The following is an 18,289-nucleotide window of genomic DNA, read 5'->3' as shown; positions in this document are numbered from 1 at the left end:
GAAGGATTACTTCCTGCGCTTTGCCAGCTGCTCGCCCATACATATCACAGAATGGTGATTGCTTTTTTTTGCAGTAGCACAACTGTGACTCTCGCTCAGCTTGTGATCTGCTATATCTCCCAGACTGTCATTTGATGTTCCCCATCCTGAACAGCTGATTATTTCTGCCTGAATGTAGTCCCTTCTGCTTTTCTGTACAGCATTTCAAACTTCTTTTCTAAGCAATGCTCCAATTTCTGAAAATTATTTTAAGTTCTAGCAATGCCTTCCTGTTGCACATTTGCAGCCTTGGCTAATGTGGTTTCTGTTTTGGTGTCTGAGTTCTTAGTGAAAACATTGCATTTTGTAATGGACCTCCAGTCAGCAGGTCTTTTCAGTTGTTCAAAGGCTCATTAATAACTACTCTCTGGTTATGGTCATTCAGTTTTCACTCTCTTTGTAATACTTTAATCTAAACCTTGTTTCTTAAATTTGCTTGTAAAATTGTTGTGTGAAATGGTGTCAAAAATCTTGCTGAAATCAAAATATATGACAACCATCTATATTTCACTGTCATGAATCCTTGCACCCTCCTTACAAGCAAAGGAGCCTGAGTTGTGATTTGTTCTTGACAACTTCATGTTGACTATTACTCATCTGCTTATCTTTCAGTGTTTTTAAATTCTTCATTTGTTCCATTTTTTTCAGTGCATTGAATTTGAACTGACTGCTCTATAATAAAAGACATATATTCACTAGCCATCTGACATACCATCTTTGAGAACTTCTCAGTGACAATGAGTAATAGTTACTTCATTCCCTTCTTGGCTGTCCTAGGATGAAGTTCATAATACATACATGATTTGAAAACTTACAATTTGTGAAAATGTTCTCTAGTTTGTTTCCCTGTTTTAGGCTGATATTTTACTTCTTTGCAGCTGGATTAGCCACATGCTCTCAGATGACTCTTATACACTAATAAATGTGTGCAGAAGTGTATTAAAGACTTCAGCTTTCCTAGTCTTTTGTTATAGAGCCGCAGAATCGTTTAGGTTGGAAAAGACTTCTAAGATCATCGAGTCCAACCATAAACCCAACACTGCCAAGTCCACCACTAAACCATGTCCCTAAGGGCCAAGTCTACATGTCTGTCTGTACTGTTACTTTTCTGCTGAGTTGTGGACCAGCTCTTTCCATAGCCACCACAGAGTAGCCACACTGCAGACTCCCAATACTGAAGAAGTAGATCAGGCTCTTTCAGCTCCGCTCTCTCCAGCAGCCTCCATCACCAGTAACATTGCAACCCTACTTCCCACTCCTCTGACAGGTTACTTCAGTGGCCACCCCAACCATCTTGTTTAGCGGCCAGGACTGTGGGCAGCAGAAGAGCAGAGACATCGTGACCCTTAAAAACTGAATATGGTGTGGTCTGGTTGCCCTAGAGAGAGCGCACTTTGTGAAGAGCAGTTATGGTCAGAGCTCTACCTACCTGCTGCGGTGCACTGGCCGCTAAGGGCTGAAAAGGGAAGGGGTATTCGACTTAGTTGAGTTCTTGAGCTGCCTTTGTATCAAATTCAGCCTCAAATCACAGCATTTACAGTCATAGTGGCAGTGCTGGCAATGTTGCATCAGGTGGCTGGGAAAAGAACAGAAAATTTTATTTTAAAGATGGATAACTTTAGGCAGCACAGTGAAACAAAGTAGTATTTCCAGAATCTGATAGTAGGTTTTGTAATGTGAAATACCATCCAGAAGTCCTGACTGAAGCACGTAACTCTCACACCAGAATCCACTCCTCAGCTATTTAAATAAATCTCTTGGGGACAGGGGTGAGGAGGGGCTAAGATATATGGGAAAGGAAATGAGAATGTTATCTCCACTTTACTGTGTAATACTCATTTAAGAATGGCTAGAGCTTTCTGAATAATGGATGTATCTCAGTATTTCATGTCAGTGCAAAATGCCGTCTGAAGAACAGTTACTGTAAATGAGAACTGAGAAACTGCTATTGGAAAATTATTGTAAACCTTAGGAAAGTGCTAATTTCAAAAACAAAACACGGATTTCATTTTGTAGTGTGACTTTCAATTAGGAAAAAAAATATTTCATTTTAAAGTTCTCTTGAAAATGTAACTAGAAAAACTCTGATATCTTTTCTTTTTTTAATCCCTTGCAGCTCCCAGACAGCTGTATAATGGATTACTATGAAAAATACAAGCACAGAATGAATGAGCTTGAAGCATTTAATATGGTAAAAGTTATAGGATTAATACTATCACCTTGTATATATGTGCTAGTCTAGAACAAAGCCCTGTTAAGTTTTATGTGGAGGTGGACTGTCTTACACTGTGGTATGCAATCTCAAAACAAAGCCGCTCCCCGTTTCAAACTTTGGAGCATATCCTTTTCCAAAACTATATTAGGTGTCAGTAAAATAATAAAGCGAACACATGGATGATTCTTTTTCAAGAGGGACTATTACCCTGGAAAATGAAATGTCAGTCTCCTTTTAAACCTAGACTGGTCTCCATGCAGTTATTTCATAAAAATTCTTTTTATTAAAATTCATTATTTCCCTCTTTAAAATTGTTCTGCTTCATATAATTTCATTTTCTTGTTGGACAATGTCTCGAAACCAACTAAATAACATAGTTTCCTGGCTTTATGGCATTCCATGTATTTTTGATCTTTAATATAATCTGTTTTGAAGATGTCCATCCCACAGGGAAAATTGGCAAGGTGACATTTGTACCACAGAACCACTAGAAAATGATTGATCTTCCTGGAATTGTTCTGTGGAAGTGTAGCCATGTGGAAGTGCATTGTCTCTCTTTCCCAAAATCATTATAGTATCTAATCTTTCTTTCAGTTGAAGGTTGTTCTGGCTCCCTGCATAGAACTTTTGATACTTCTGGATCGTCTTTGCTACCTCAAGGAACAGGTATTTTTGCATTACATTTTATGATACCTAAAGGCTACATCAGTGAAATGAGACTATTTCAGCCAATTTATTACTGTGCAGACCAAAAGTCTCTGTTGCAGAATTATTATTCTCATCATATTTGCAAAAGTATAAGCATTCATTCCATTTAGTATAAACATATGCCCAGCAGATGTTTTTATTTTCAGCAAAGCAGCAACAGTAAAGTTTATGTTCTTTTAATCATATGGTAATTACTAGTCAATAGACAGTAAAAAATAAATTAATTAAATATGCGAGAAATCTCATTTTATGCAACATATTGAGATATTTAATAATTAAAAAGAATATTGGAGATGCTAAACAAACATTGTGCTGTACATGCTAGAGCTTCCAATGAATATGGTTTAGAACATATAATTCAAGAAATTTTGAATTAGGTCCAAAATGTTTATGATTTCCTTTTATTGTTTCTTAATTAAGATCAATGATGAGAGAGGGTGCACTTTTTCCAACTGTATGGGTCAACTGAGGTACATTTGACTAACATACAGCCTGGATATATTTTACAAGTATAGACCTGGGATATAATAAGCAAATGCTACTACATTTACTCCATAATGATTTCTATTACAAGGTTTCTTCTAACACTAATTTTGAGCTTGGCCTGATTAACTCAGAAGCAGCAGTCATGCTTTCTCTGCACCAGTAAACATTTCTTGGACAAATAATAATTTCCTAGGAGGAAATGGCAGCATCTTCCAGCTTCTGCTCTGGGCCACGGTCAAAATAAAATTTGAAAATAAAGTTTAAACCCATTCATGTGAATAGCTCTGTTTTTCCACCATAAACCTCTCATTTTAACAGCTCCATTTTATCATAAGTAAAAATTCACTTTATTCTCTGCCACAGTGCACTTGGAACAACTGAGTTGTAGTAAATGTATGCTTTCATTCTAACTGGTATTTTTACAGAGGCAATTTGAAATATTTAAATAATGATGTATTTTCCCAAATGCCAACCAGTTATAAATCACATAGAGATCTGTATGATTTCCAAGACAGGAGATCAGACTTGCTGCATTTAGCACTAATTTACCTTTCTAAATGTAATATATGCATTGATTTAATCTTGTACTGGTTGATTCACAAAATGTGTTTAGGAAGAAAAAATAGAAACAGTAAAAGCCATATGCAACATGAAGACCAGATCCAGCTGGCCTGATTCATTTGAAAAGTCAGTTAATTAGCTTCAGTAGTAGAATATGCTGCATAAAATGAGTGGGACTTGACCCTTAATTTCTTTGCTTTAGTTCAACTGAAAAAAAGGTTTATTGATGAAGGGTGTGGTAAGCTATCATTTGATAGTGCCAGAAATAATATAATGACTTTAAAATACATCCTGGTTTGGGTGTCCTTTCTTTCACAACAAACTTTCCCTGATTTTTCTTGTTAGGTAAGTGTTTTTCCTGCTTTGCATTAAGGATAAATTTTTTTTTCAATTTTGTATTTCAAAATGTGGACCTATTACCATATCTTAGCTTTTAAGTCAAACACATTTTTATGTACTTCAATCATATATCATTTTATAGGACAACATTGCCTGGTCTGGACTTGTGAAGTTATTTGATCCCGTGAAATCCCCCAGATGCTATGCAGTTATTGCTTTGAAGAAACAGTCATGTTTTTAAGTGGAAGCAAATTGCAGATAGGTTGAAAACTCTGAATTGATACTGCTGTTTCCTCACTTTTATTCTGTTATTTTTAATTGATTCCTCAAGTACACTGTTTGCTTTTCAGCTGCAGAAGTGCAATGCGTCTTTGAATCATAAGAAATAAATATCTCCTTTATAAATACCATCGCTTCCTTATGTCAGTTATTAAACAGTGTTGAACATCTGGCTTTATTATAAAAGTTATGACCCCTATTATGTGATTATTATTTTAAAGTAATTTTTATGTTTCTTCCTTTTAAGGCATTATACTATGTATCAGTACCCCTTCTTTTGATATTTCTAATCACAAGATCATACCTTCTCAATTTTTACCAGTGGCTGGCATCAGCAGTCTCAGACTAGCCTTGCCTTTTTCTTTTCTGGATTCAGATGGTGCATAGTGTAAACAGAAAAATACCTGCACTGTAAACAAGAGGTTCGTAGCCTAAATAGGATCTTTGTCATTCCCTGTTCTCCAGGTCATCAGGACCACCTTATTTACAGAGCAGCCTAGAAGAGCCTAGATAGTAACTACCTAGAAAGAGCAGTTTTGTATTAACCCCTTCTTCCTTCAGGTATGTTCCTGGCATGCACTTGTTCGCTCGTCGCTCTGAAAGAAAAAATGTGTGTGCTCTAATCCAGTGGGAGATTTCCCAGTGCTTAAGAATCAGCTGCCCTGCTGGGGTTCACTCTGTAATCCTTGGGTTGTATCAGAAAGCTATTATCTGGCCCAAATGTCTTGGGTGTAAATACTTTGGTACCCAAGTGAATTGAAACTTGCTAGGCAGTTTCTCGTTGGCTGTACTGCCTTCATGAGTGGGAAATTTATTTGTTGATGCATTTATCTCGGTGGGTTGCCTAATTAAACTTGCAGATTTTCCATCAATTAAAAAAGAGAAAAGTTTCTGTTCTAAGACCTAGTGCTTTTATTAGAATTCTCCAGCACATACAAAACATAATTAACTACCAGTGCACAGAAAAAAGGACAACAAATAAATAATAAACTACAGCATTAAAGAAGGAAAGGGGGAAATGCAACTTTGGTGAGCAGCAGATTAGAATAAGAGAAAAGATTTTTATATGAATTGTATTGTGACAGTAATAGCCACGGGAATCAGACTGAGATTCAGATGTGAGTAGGAACAAATCTTATTCTGTTTCAGTCTGCAAAATATAATGAGAGCTTGTGAACATGGCCATTCAAGAAAAGAGAAGTAAGGTATTTTTCTAACAAGTTGCATCTTTCTTGATGTGTTCACTTGGAAGAAATACTGGTTTTTTGGTGATGTAAGTTCACTGCTGTCTATTTTAGGACTCACAGTCCTCCATGGATCCAGTATGAGCTTCTTGCATTTGTTTGGTCCCAGTACGTTCAATCATTAGAGCTGCTGAACACCTGCAATACCCAAGGAAATTAACAGAAGTTGCAGGTGCTCACAGCATCTTTGGAGTAGAGCTAAGAAAAGAAAATGAGGCCTTCCATATATGCTACTTTTTGTTACATAGGGAGTACTGAGGAAACTAACAAGCTGGTAGATTCTTTTCCCAGGAGAGGAATGAAAAGAAATAAAATCCTTTCCTAACCTCTAAGCATCTGGAAGCAAAAAAACCCAGTAATATCAGATATAAAGAGGCAATCTAAAGTACATGATGTTAAAAAGAAAAAAGATGAACAAGAATCTTAGAAAAATAGGTTTTATTACATTATGTTCTGCTAAGACATGATGACTAATTATTACTGAAGTGTTAGTGTGTTGTCATCCCAGTCTTATGTGCTGTTGAAAAAATTTACTTGGGGATGAAATTGCCTTTTTTGTGTTATGAATTGATTCTTCTGCTTTTTTCAGACCAAATACTAAAAACCAGGCATATATGGTGTCCAAACAAAGCAAGCGCAGTTTCTCACTGAAAACAAGTGCTTAGAAGTACGCTGTTATGGCCTAAAAGTATTTGTTTCAGCAAGCCCCACCTGGTTTAATTTGAACACAGTTGAAATTGCGTAGGGCATACAGACTATTGCTAATTTTGTGTGATATTTTAATGTGTGTAATGCTATCTAAATTCAAAGTTAAATTCTTATTACTATCTTAAGAGGACATTTACAACAGTTTAGAATAATAAGCACATCTCTAGGATTAGCGGAAGTGCTCTTCCACTGATTCAAAAAGGTCTGAGTAAATTTGCATGCCCCCCCCAGCAACTTCTCAGGCTCTTTCAGTACTTTTCACGCACTTTGTAGTCTATGCGGGCGAAGACAGAGGCAATGTGCTTCTCAGAATAATAACTATCAAGAGGTTTATATGACAAGTTTGCATTCCGCAAAGTCAGTTGCTGTCTGCTCTCAAAGCTGTTTCAAAGCTTTGCATGCCTGAATACCTATGAGCTATTGTTTACATAATGGAAAAATCCCTGACAGTAATCGAGATGAATAAAATTATTTTTCTTCATGGTTATTGCCAGAAGTTCTTCCATAATGTAAACCATATCCTAAATATGATGAAGTCTTTTGATAGAAAAGAATCTCCATTTTCTTTCAATGTGACAGAGAGCTATCTATCTTGACACGCTCCCAAAGGAATAGTGGATATACCTGCTTTTCCTCAGGTGTTTGCCTGATTCTGTTCGTGGCACACCTGTGATTCTGTAGCAGAATTGGAGTGGTTTATTTTTCTTACAGCTGAAACATGTTCTTGGATGGAGGAACAAGAGTATATGCAGGGTATGTGTGCAACCTTACTATCCAAGAATACGTTGTAGCCCTAAGATCTCCAAGCCTGCTTTTGTGACAATAAGCTTTAATTCTGCAGTTCTGATTCATGCCTTAGAACATCACACCACAAAAAAATTTTGTGCTGTTTTAGTTTCTGGGATTTTAGTTTCAAGTTTTCTTCTGATTAAATATTAAGTATTTTTTATAACAAACTATCTTCTTCATTGATGTTATTCGTTAATTTACTGTTAAAATAACAACTGTCTGCTTAGAGTTAAAATGCTTTTGCTATGTCATGATGGAGTTAAAATCTTGAGACTCAAAATCTGTATGTCCTATGGTGGTGTCAAATCTGCACAGGGGAAGCATGCTAAGTGTATTTGGCTTGGTGGCAGCTATATGTCTTTTTGATGATTGGAGTATTCTTTCCTATCAGTACTTACTGGTTCAGATTTACTTTTTTTCCTAAAAACTATCATAAGTGTGTTGTTATATTGCCAGAGATCAACAATACTAAGGGCAAGTGGTAAAATAGGACCAGCACTAAGAAAGTCTTCCCTGCTTATGTGTGAAATAGCCAACTTAGTATGGTGCTTCAGAGTTCCTTTTCTCTGGGAAGTAGCTGAATACCCGATTTTTGTTAGCATCTTTAAATCTGTTTATCCCATGCGTCTTATCATTCTTACTGATATATGTCCTCCTTCTTGCTGATATATATCCTAGTGCTCTGAAAGGAGAGGAATCCATGCTAGGCTATGAGCCATGAAGAATTTTCAGTGCCCTAATCAAATCAGAACTGAAGTACAGTTGCCCAGATATTTAAATTGGCCACTTATCCCTTAGAACTGTGACTTTAGCTTCCTTAGTTTCTGAGATCCATTCAAATTTTGCAGTTTCCAAAATTCCCATACTTCCTGACAGATGGGAACATGGCCTAATTCTCTGGGATACAGCTGCAGTTCCCTCACCATCTGAAAGAACCAACTCAGTTTGGTGGCTCTATATTCTGTATCTCCAGGCAACTGCTGAAGAAGTTGGTTTCTTTGAATTTCCTTATCCCTGGTTGTCATCTTTGTCAATGTTGTATTTCAGCATACTCTAAGAAAAGGAGTAAAATCCTTCTAAGATTTAGGATGCCTCAGAGAAGTTGCACTGCAGTTATGCTTCTTGTTGCTTTCTCTCTTAAAGCCTTGAAATTCATTCCTGATGATCAGAGAGATTAATAAGCACCAGGCAGCCTGAGAGGCATTGGTTATTAAAAAATACTATGTACATCTTCTCTTCAGGAGTCTTTTTTTGATTCAAGAGCTCTGAGGCATTTTCTTCACAGAAATTCCAGTGCACATTATCATTAAACTCAAATGTCGAAAGAAACTCACCAACATAATGAAGATTTGCCTCAAACTCTTAGAACAGGCTGTTGTATACCAATCTTCCCAGTGTACGCCTGCATCCTCCTCAAGACTGTATGCAACATCTGTATCAAACTGGAGAGGAACAGACACTTGCCTCCTCATCCCAGTAATGCTGTTCATGTAATCTGCAAGAGAATGACACTCTACTCTCTGCTTTGTGTTAAAAGGCAACAGAACTCTTAGAATGGGTATGTCTGACATTCAAAGATTTCTCCAGATACCATTATTGAAATCCATTTAACAGACTTCTTCAGTCAGTTCAGTCTGTTGGATACTTCAGTCAATACTATCATTAATAGGTTACAAAATTTTGTCCTGTGGTTTATGTTCCACAGGTGGACCTTTCTCATAATACAGTTTAGTTACTCATCAAACCAGTAAATGATTTCAACTACTTGCTATGAATGGGACCTACTTCTACTTGCTATGAATGGGAGCTACTTCTAGATTTATTTATTTATTTTATTTTACAGTCATTTCAAGTTGTTTTATCCAAGAGGCTTCCTACTATATACTATCATTTCCTCAGAACTGTGGATTCAAAGGAAATCAGAAAATGGTTTCTAGATTACAAATGAAATTCAGAAGAAATTGAAATTGTGCTGCATAAGTGTGTTCTTGGGTGGGAAAGCACAGTATATGTACAGGTTACATCATGAGGCACCGTTGGCCAGAATTTGTTAAAGTCACTGTTATGGAGAAACACACAATCAAATCCAACAGGTGTTAAAAGTCAGATTTATTCTTCAGTAGAAAAGTTAGTTAGAACTCTGGTAACAGTAGTGAACTACAGGCTCAACGATGTAAGGGGAATTAGTAATACACAGCTGACTTAAGAATCCTTAAGATTTAAAAGTGATGACTCAAAACGCGCGTATCACTCACCTAAAAGCTGAGGGCTCTCTCCCTCGAGGAGTTACCTCGGGCAGTGCCCTGACCCAAGGGGGAGTCCCCGACTGCAGACCCGCTGTTCCCAGGAGGACTGCCCACGTGTCCTCCGGCGGGACCCCGTTTATACCCTTGTGGAATCTGATCTGTGGTCATTTAATCCCTATTGGGCAAAAAGGTGACCTCAGTGTACCTGGCACATCTTGACTGGTCTGTTCAACTTTCAACCTGTGGCCTCCAGGGTTTGGTTTTTTTTTTCTCTTCTACCTGCCTGGAGAAGTTTTGTTTCCTGCTGGGGGGAGTGTACTGCCTCACTCACAAATACAAAACACAGAGGCAAGATTATGTGGACAAACTCTCTCAAAGATTTGCAAAGCATATTACTATTCTTTATAAACTGTAGGAAGAAATGTAATTATCTTACTCAATGGAAATACAGGAAAGCATGAACTTTCAGCAAGAAACTTGCCTAAAATCTAGGAACTAGCTGCAAAGGTGTAAAATCTTTTTAGGGCACCAATCTGATATACTGTTCACCCCAGGAAATCAAGCTATTTTCTACACAACATTTCATTTGTACCTGTTGTATGATCCATAGTTTGGGTCTATGCTTGATTTTTTTGTTTTGTTTTGTTTTTAATAGTTTATCATTAAATTATCTCTTTTCAGTCTTTTGCAATTAAAGTCACAGTGGCTATGTATACCAAGCAAGGACTTTCCATTTCTTCTTGTATGTAACACATGCTAACAAGTTACAATTATTTAATGTCTTTGTTTAAAATTAACAAAGACTGTCCAAAAGCAAAATATCACTTCTAAATTTAACTATAGTTTATCTGTGGATAAAAAAAAATCCTGCATGTGAAACCTGTGCAAACTTGTAACTTTTCATTACAAAATTCTGTTTTATGTAAGTCTCTTTCTCTTTGCATCTGGACCAATATGAACTTACTCATGTAGATAAAGATGTTGTCAGGGCAGCTGGTATTGGGTTTCACATGGAATTTATCAAGAAAATCAAGATGCAGTAAATCTACTGAGCCAACAAATCAGATTGTTAGACTGAAGCTCAGATTGCCTTAACACACCAACTGTCAACTCTTTCATGAATCACTGATGAAAAGAGCAAAGCTGTCTGCTTACTGAATAACTCAGTAGCGTCTGGCACCAAAAGAAAAAATTCCAAATAAGAAGGAGCAGTGATCACCTCTCCAGATTATGTAAACCTTCAGAAACAATAATTAAAATGTACAGTTGTAAATCTATGTTGTTTATTACACCTCCTATTATTAGAGTAATGAATAAAGACTGACAGCAGAAGCAGCCATGCTGTTTCTCAACTATAAATCCTAAAGTCACTTGTTAGTCTTAGAAAGGCTGAAGTCATCAAGAGGACACACAGATGTTAAAAAGTGTAGAATGAGCTGTACATTACTTGGATGAATGTGCCATTTGCTAAGCTTTTTATGCTCTAAGGCATGGGTATCAATTCAAAGAACACAACTCACAAAATACTCAATGGACAGCATATAAACCAAGTTTTATCAACTTTAAGCTCTTCAGTGTTGGTTATTGGCAGACTATTATTAGCTAGCAAGGGTTATAAGGGTGATTTCAGCAAAATTGTTGCTATGCTGTATATGATTAAAAATTTTAAAATAAAAATAAAATGTATGCAAGTAAAAAAAAATGTAAACCCTTACTTTCCCGGAAATTTTAGTTTTAATTTGAGAATATGAATAATGGTACAGAGTCATGTAGTGAAAATTAATATCGTTAAGATTATCCCTAGACAGATTTTTGATCTATGTAAAAAATGTCTGGCCAGCAAGACCTTTAGAGAATTGCTCATTTGCTTTTTTTAAAAGTCATGCATCTTTTTAAAGTCACACTTCTGTAGTGATGTTGAACTTTTGGGGGTTTTAGTAAACAGAATTTAATTGAGTTTATTTAGAAAAAGAAAGTATTCAAAGAAAAAACTTTGAGAAGCACAGTTTCTTCCTGTGCTTATCCTCAAACAGTATTGCGGAAGTGAGAGAAAATGTTACGTGTATCTAAGAGGTGATTTTTTGGATAACCATTCCATTTGCACTAGATAATCACATGAATCAAGTTTAATGTCATCTATCTAAACACCAGTTATTGAAATCATGAGTTGTGGAGAAAAAATCATTTCCTAAGGAAGTCAGACATTTAAATAGCATTGAAATGGAAATCATCACTTTTCTGAAGACATCCACATCCTTTGAATAATTTTAATTTGTCTATATAGAAAATAAGGACAATTCCAAGCATTCAGCACTATGCAAAAAGTCCATCGATAAAACATTAACAGATACTAATACGAAACAATCCATTACGTACACTTCCATAGTGAAGACCTGGGTCATCTTCGTTTGAGTTACTGGCAAATTTCTGTTGATTTCCATGGGAGCAGGCTTGGATACAAAAGCATCTGCTGAAGACAAACAGTGTGGATGACCAAATATCTTTTGTACAAAGACAGTTCCAAATTTACATTTGTGAAGGCAAAGAGATTGTGTACACTTCCTTTATCTATACATTGGAAGCTGAACTGCATAGAAGTTATTGTGAACACTGCTTCATCATTGAAATCTTCCTGATATGTAGTAAGAGAAGGTTCAGATGGCTTTTTGTTTATTTTTTATTTCAGATAATATGTTTTTAATGCATTAAAACTCTCAGGATTTTCTTTTCTCCACTCACTGGTCCTTTAACAATGAGAGCACTGATTACAGTAATACAGAGTTAAATGGCACCTATTGTTCCTAAGAATAACTCAAGTGTCACAGCCTGTACTTTCACTGAAGCCAATGGTAGAATTCCCATGAACTCTATTATAACTGTTTTTATGAATAAGGAAAGTAAGATTTAGCCATAAGTCTTCAAAAGCAACATTTGTTACAGTACTTTGAGTATCTTCATAGCAAGATTTCACTGTAAACCTGTATTTCCCTTCCTTCCCTTCCTCTGTGCAGAAATTTTATAGATTGTTGTAAAACAAAGAATTGAATTTATATAAATGGTATGTTTACCCAATTAGGCACCTCTATCAGCACTTTGCAGGCAGCGCATCCCTTATTCATGAACTGTGTGTTAAAGAAAGTAATGTTAATTAATAACTCTTTCTGCACAGCCCATGAATTCCATACAAAACCTATAAATGTAGACTGTGAGACATAAATTTTGATTGATTTTTACAATTCCATTTCAGATGTATTTTCAGAATGGATTTCTATGGAAAACACTTTTAAAATGTGATTTTATTGAAAATATTTCCAGCAGGACTTGAAAATTTTGTAACTGGAGGTGGGAACTCAGTGAAGAATGAAAATAATATTTCAGTTTGTCAGTGGGAATAAGTTTTTTAAATTTTCCTGTTTGTTATGATCTAGCATTTAGCTTTAAGACAACATAAATTAATTAAGTGTAAAATGTATCACAATTATTCATTCACTTCTTGTGTATTATTGAAATATTGCAGTTTCGTATGTTGCTAATTTATTTTTCCTTGGCAAACTGTACCTAAGTTTCTGGAAGAGGAAATCTAGGAACATTCATGTTTTTACGCATTAGTGTTTTACAATTTTATTGAATGAAATAGGAGTGTTGTGGTATGGTAAATAATGTAATGTTTCTCCATTAAAACAGCTGCCAAAACAAATCTGAATACATGCAAGAGAAGGTTACAGTTCACAGTGAGCACTTTTAGTTTCTTTACCACTTTGTCATCCAAAGGTAATGTCAATTTAATTCACTGCTTTTTAGTCAGTTAAGGTTTGAGACCAGCTTTACATTGTGATTCTCCATCCCGGGAAAGGAAAGATAGATCTACCTTACATCATGTAAAACTGCAATATTGTTACCTTGGGTCCCAGAGGCCACAGAAGCCTGTTAGTACGGTATTAGCCCAAATTAATTCTATGCTTTGCAGCATCGCCAGTTGGCTCTGGTGGAGTACTGCCCTGATACGGCTGTACTCCTGCATAGTCCAGGGGAGGAGCGGGTGTATCCTCTGAGCATCAGGTCTGAGTTTTTAAAACAGGAGCACGGTCTAGAAGAATAAAGAAGGAAGAGCTTTATTACTTCTGTTCTCCCACCCGCTGCTTGTGTTGTGCCTTCAAGCACTTTGGGCTGTTTTCTCTCACGGTCTAAGGGTAGCAATGAACAGCTCGCACGATGCTTGTGGCTGATAAGCAGATCAAGGATGGCTCCTGCAGAGCTGTTTCATGTAATTAGTGTCTGGGACACGCTGCCACCAAATTCTGGGTAATTCCAGCTGTGGAAGTCAGCCTGATTTGTACCTGATGTGTCCAGTCATTGCAGCGAGTAGCCTTATTAATTCAGTGGAGTGGTCAGTCGTTTAGGGAACTGTTCTCTTCTACAGTGAACTTCTCCAAGCTATGCCTGTCCTCAGCTCATGTCAATGATGGTTTGGGTTTTGTGTATCTTGGCTCCAGGAAAGTTTTGGCATGCAGTTGTTAAGGTCCTGAAGATTGAGGACCTCAGATATGCACCTGCTAAAGTATTTTTTTCCTATATTTTCTCTCTATGCACACAAGTGATTGGGTCCAGCTCATGAGAGTATAGTTAAACACTGTAGACAGAAACACAAATACACCATAATCAAAAAGATCTGTGATCTAAACGCTCCTTGTCTTACTCAAATACCTTCAATTAGAACACTTTCCAGGTCTCAGTATCGGATCTCTCTTCCATCACTAAAACTGAAACAAAGTGTTATATCAGAAAACAATTCTGTTCTTGGAACAAGTGAGTGAGATTCAGAGTGATTACACACGCTTTGGTGTATCCATTTGAAAATATGGGTCTAAGAACCTGTATTCCAGTTTTTATTTTTGAGATCATATCTCATTAATTCTCCTCTTCTTGCTTCCTTCGTATTTCTTCTACATACTTTCTTCTTCTGCCTTCATGGAAGACTAGGGAAGGATATGAGCACTACTGTATGTCAGCAGTGGCAGCCAGAGCTCAGTGTGCAAAATACAATGACATTTTCTGGAAAGGCACATGTATCATGGATTATCAAAACTAAAGTACGTGCATAGACCTCTTCTAGGAGCTAAATTAAAATACTGTCTAAAATCTGCTAAGTTTTCACTGAAAAGAATGGATGATTTTTGATTTTCTCAAATTGTCTTTTCCTTTCCCAAGAATATTGTTAAAGGACTTACTTTGTCTTCTAGGAGAGGTGGCACTGTGCTTTGCAATACAGTGGAGGGTACTATTCCAGGTTTTTCTAAGCATTTTTTTATTGAACTAGAGTGCCTCCCTTGAACAGCGAATTCACAGGCTTGCCATTGATCATTGCAATACAAATTATCATTCCCAGGTTGCCTAGAGGACATTATTAAAAAGAACCAAAAAATAAATAAATAAACCCAATTTCTGTTCCGACAGGTGAGTATTATTATGTGTGATAAATCATAAACATCTCTTTTTGTTGGCAGAAGAGCACCTTGGACATACACCTTCTGCATTATCACTACATTTGCATTCTGACAGTCCTCTTCAAAACAAAATGTTCTTTAAAATGCTTTTCAAAAATTGACCTTCACTCTTGAAACATCTCGTCAGGAAAGCTATCCTTTTGTATTGGAAATGTCATTTTGTCTTTAATATTTAACTTCCATGGACTTTTCACCTGTTCATTTTGGTTTGTTTTCTTCATTTGTGTGATAATGGAGTGTTGGAGAGAAGTACCATTTTCCATTTAGTTAAACTAAAAGTTTGCAACATACATTTTCAAGTAATCTAAATAAGCTTTCTTATAGAAGAGAAATCTGAAATTTGTTTTGTAGATGCAGAGAACGTCTGTGCCTATTACAAACAGTTTTAGAATTACAAGGTCCCAATGCCAATATACTCATTCATTTCCTTCAGTTTATATGGCCTACAAAAACAAAACAGTGATGTACTGAGCAACATGAATTCCAGTGGTCTGCTCTCCCAAAACCTAAGGCAAATTATTCTAGACATGCAGTTTTATGTAAGACACAACTTATCAATGAAAACCTGGAATCCCTAATGTTTGTTACGAAAGTTAGCTACAGCCCTATTAATATTTTAAAGTTCCTTTTCATTCTTTTTTTGTGTGTGTGTCTAATCAATGTATCTTCTGTTGAAAGTGATCTTAGAAATGTTTACATTCAGTTCCTGAAAAATTTTGTATTTGTCTGTGGTCTTAAAATGCCAGGTTTTTTACCTCTGCAATTTGTTGCTAAGAAGATGCCCTAAAATGCATACGGGTAATAAATTGCTTCCCATAACAAAACAAGCATGCTTCAGTAAGCACTGTCAGAAGAATACTACAAAGCGTTCCCATTTTCTGGACTGAATGTCATCTTTCTTTGTAAAAAGAGTATTTTTCACTGAGTGTGTATGTGCTACATAGAAGAACAGAAAAACATTGTGACAGATTAAATGACTAATTTAACTTGTTACTTGGTTGATGTGAATTCTTCTCCTAGGTGTAAAATACATGAACTACTTATATCTAATTTAAACCTTGTCTGAAAAGCTAAAAATCAGCCCGCAAGATGCCTACCTGATTCTGTCTCATTGCTTGCTGTTGAATTTCCCCTGATGTGAGTTGTACTAGGAGAACATATTTATCTCTCATATTTGTTGTCTTGAAATTTACATTAATTTCCTTGGGGAATAACTGTTGGCCTGCAGATGGTCCACAAATGGTATGGAATTATTATTTACATTTTCCACTGCTTTGTTTTCTGACTGGATAATTTCTGCAGCAAAGCAAGATCTGTTTCTGCAGACCTTGGTTCTTCTGCTTAACCTCACTACTCCAGTCCTGGGTAGGTCATGAAGCACTTGATTGTAGTAAAAATAAGTGGGGAATATCGTAGAGGATCGTGAGCTACAACAGCAAGAATGGTAAAGTGAAGGGGGGGATTAATAATGGAATATGAATTATGAACGATGTTTCTGGCAACTGTTAGAGCATCTGATCAAAATCAGCAGTTGTAACTACTCATTTAATGAAGATCATTTATGAAAGTATTTATGGAACATGTACACAAAATAAGCACAAACAAAGCCAAAGAAATATGTTTTAAAAATCAAATCAATAGTTAAAGTAAACATTTCTGAAACATATTTACCCCAGACTTCTTTGCAAGATAAATCTGGTATGCGCAATATACACATTTAATATTTATATTCATATCATGATCAAATTAGTATGCCATGAACCAATAACTGAGAGGCTAGGAAGGAAATTCAGACATTTGATGCCAGAAAGAACGTTGCATGATATGCAGGCTGAACATTCAAAGCAAGCACACAAAAAATAGCCAAATATATAGTGAGTTGGACATACCACGGGATGTTTTGGAAACACAGCAACAGCAACAATGGAAACTTTTTAGACTTTGTTTAGCTAGAACAGAAAACAAAAGCAAGACTAATTTAATTAATTAATGAAAAAAAGATGTTGACCATTTGGAACATAGCAAATGTAAACCAAAATAATTGAACAGAATGGAAAGGAGAATTGTTTCCAGTTAGGGTATCTATTTTTACACATTGTATGCTCAACACACACAAAGTTTTGTAAATAATTATCTCTAATGGGAAAATTCTAAGCCAACTCAGTGGGCGTTGAAGATGTGAGGCAACATGTTTCACTTGAATCTGCTTGAATATAACTATTTGATTTACAAAAGTGATTGTGCTTGTACTGTCATGGTGTATAAATACATACCTTGCAGCATGGTGCTTTGAACAGCACGGAATGATGAATTTCTGTCATTGATTCTACTGTGTCTAGATGTATATTTCACGGTTTTTACAAATATGTCAGGATTTGATGAAAGTTGCAATTTAGGCAAAGATATAGTAATGTTTTCATTAAGTTTTCCCATGTTTCTCTATTTTCATTTTCAATTTCATTTTTTCATTTCTGGAAAAGAAAGTCACCTTTTCTTTTTGTATTGTTTTAGTAAATATTCCCACTGCTCTCTGTTGAATATGAGATGAGGTAATACTGCCATGCAAGGAATATCTTCTCAATTTCCATCCATTATATCAATCATTAACATGAATCTAAAAGTCATTACACAGTAACCCCAGGAGCCTTTTTCTTCCCATTTCCCATCCCCTTTTGCAAGGCTATTTTAATACTGGAATGATCAGAGAAGGAGCAGTGTTGAAAATCCTTGTTAGGTTTTCTTAGAATGTATTTTCTGTCTGCTCTTTTTCCTAATAACTCCTGTGACAAATCCAGAGCTGGTGTCTGAGCATGCTTTTTTGTATTTATTGGGCTTGAGAGAGTCCTCTTGTATTGCCCTTCTGCACTAATGATGTGAGACTTCTAAGGAGGAGCTGTTCCCACTCAACATCTGAGCGCAGACTGCATCATCCTATCCTCTCTTTCTGACTGTCAGGCATTCTGAAGTCAGTATTTTTAACGGTGAGGACAAAGAAGTTATTTATTTGTTTGTTTATTTTAAGGTATCTTCTGTTTTCTGAACTGCATGGTTCAGCTCAGTCACTGTTTAAGTAGGGTAACACTTGTTTAAAAAGTAGAAGAGATTCTTTTGTAACCACTTGACTCCAAGTACTGGCATTTCAAGGAAAACGGCCAAATGTGATTTCACAGT

The 18,289-nt window shown here is 36.2% G+C and overlaps 1 protein-coding gene across 2 annotated transcripts in view; it reads left to right on the top strand.

The window, feature by feature from the left end:
• The window catches only part of METTL25 (methyltransferase like 25), a 64,329-nt gene extending 59,571 nt beyond the window's left edge, over positions 1 to 4,758 (top strand). The window contains exons 10-12 of one of the 2 annotated variants that reach the window (XM_075058095.1): positions 2,156 to 2,230; positions 2,849 to 2,920; positions 4,491 to 4,758. In XM_075058095.1, the coding sequence (XP_074914196.1) occupies positions 2,156 to 2,230; positions 2,849 to 2,920; positions 4,491 to 4,589 (246 nt within the window). In that variant the 3' untranslated portion in view covers positions 4,590 to 4,758. Of the gene's footprint in view, positions 1 to 2,155; positions 2,231 to 2,848; positions 2,921 to 4,490 lie in introns of those variants that run through there. The other variant, XR_012654493.1, reaches the window with a different exon arrangement.
• The last annotated feature ends 13,531 nt before the right edge of the window (positions 4,759 to 18,289 follow it).

This window comes from Buteo buteo, chromosome 26 (assembly GCF_964188355.1).
Source record: "Buteo buteo chromosome 26, bButBut1.hap1.1, whole genome shotgun sequence".
NCBI classification, from domain to species: Eukaryota; Metazoa; Chordata; class Aves; order Accipitriformes; family Accipitridae; genus Buteo; species Buteo buteo.
The sequence above is the reverse complement of the archived record's forward strand: the minus strand, read 5'-3'. Positions and strand labels throughout refer to the sequence as shown.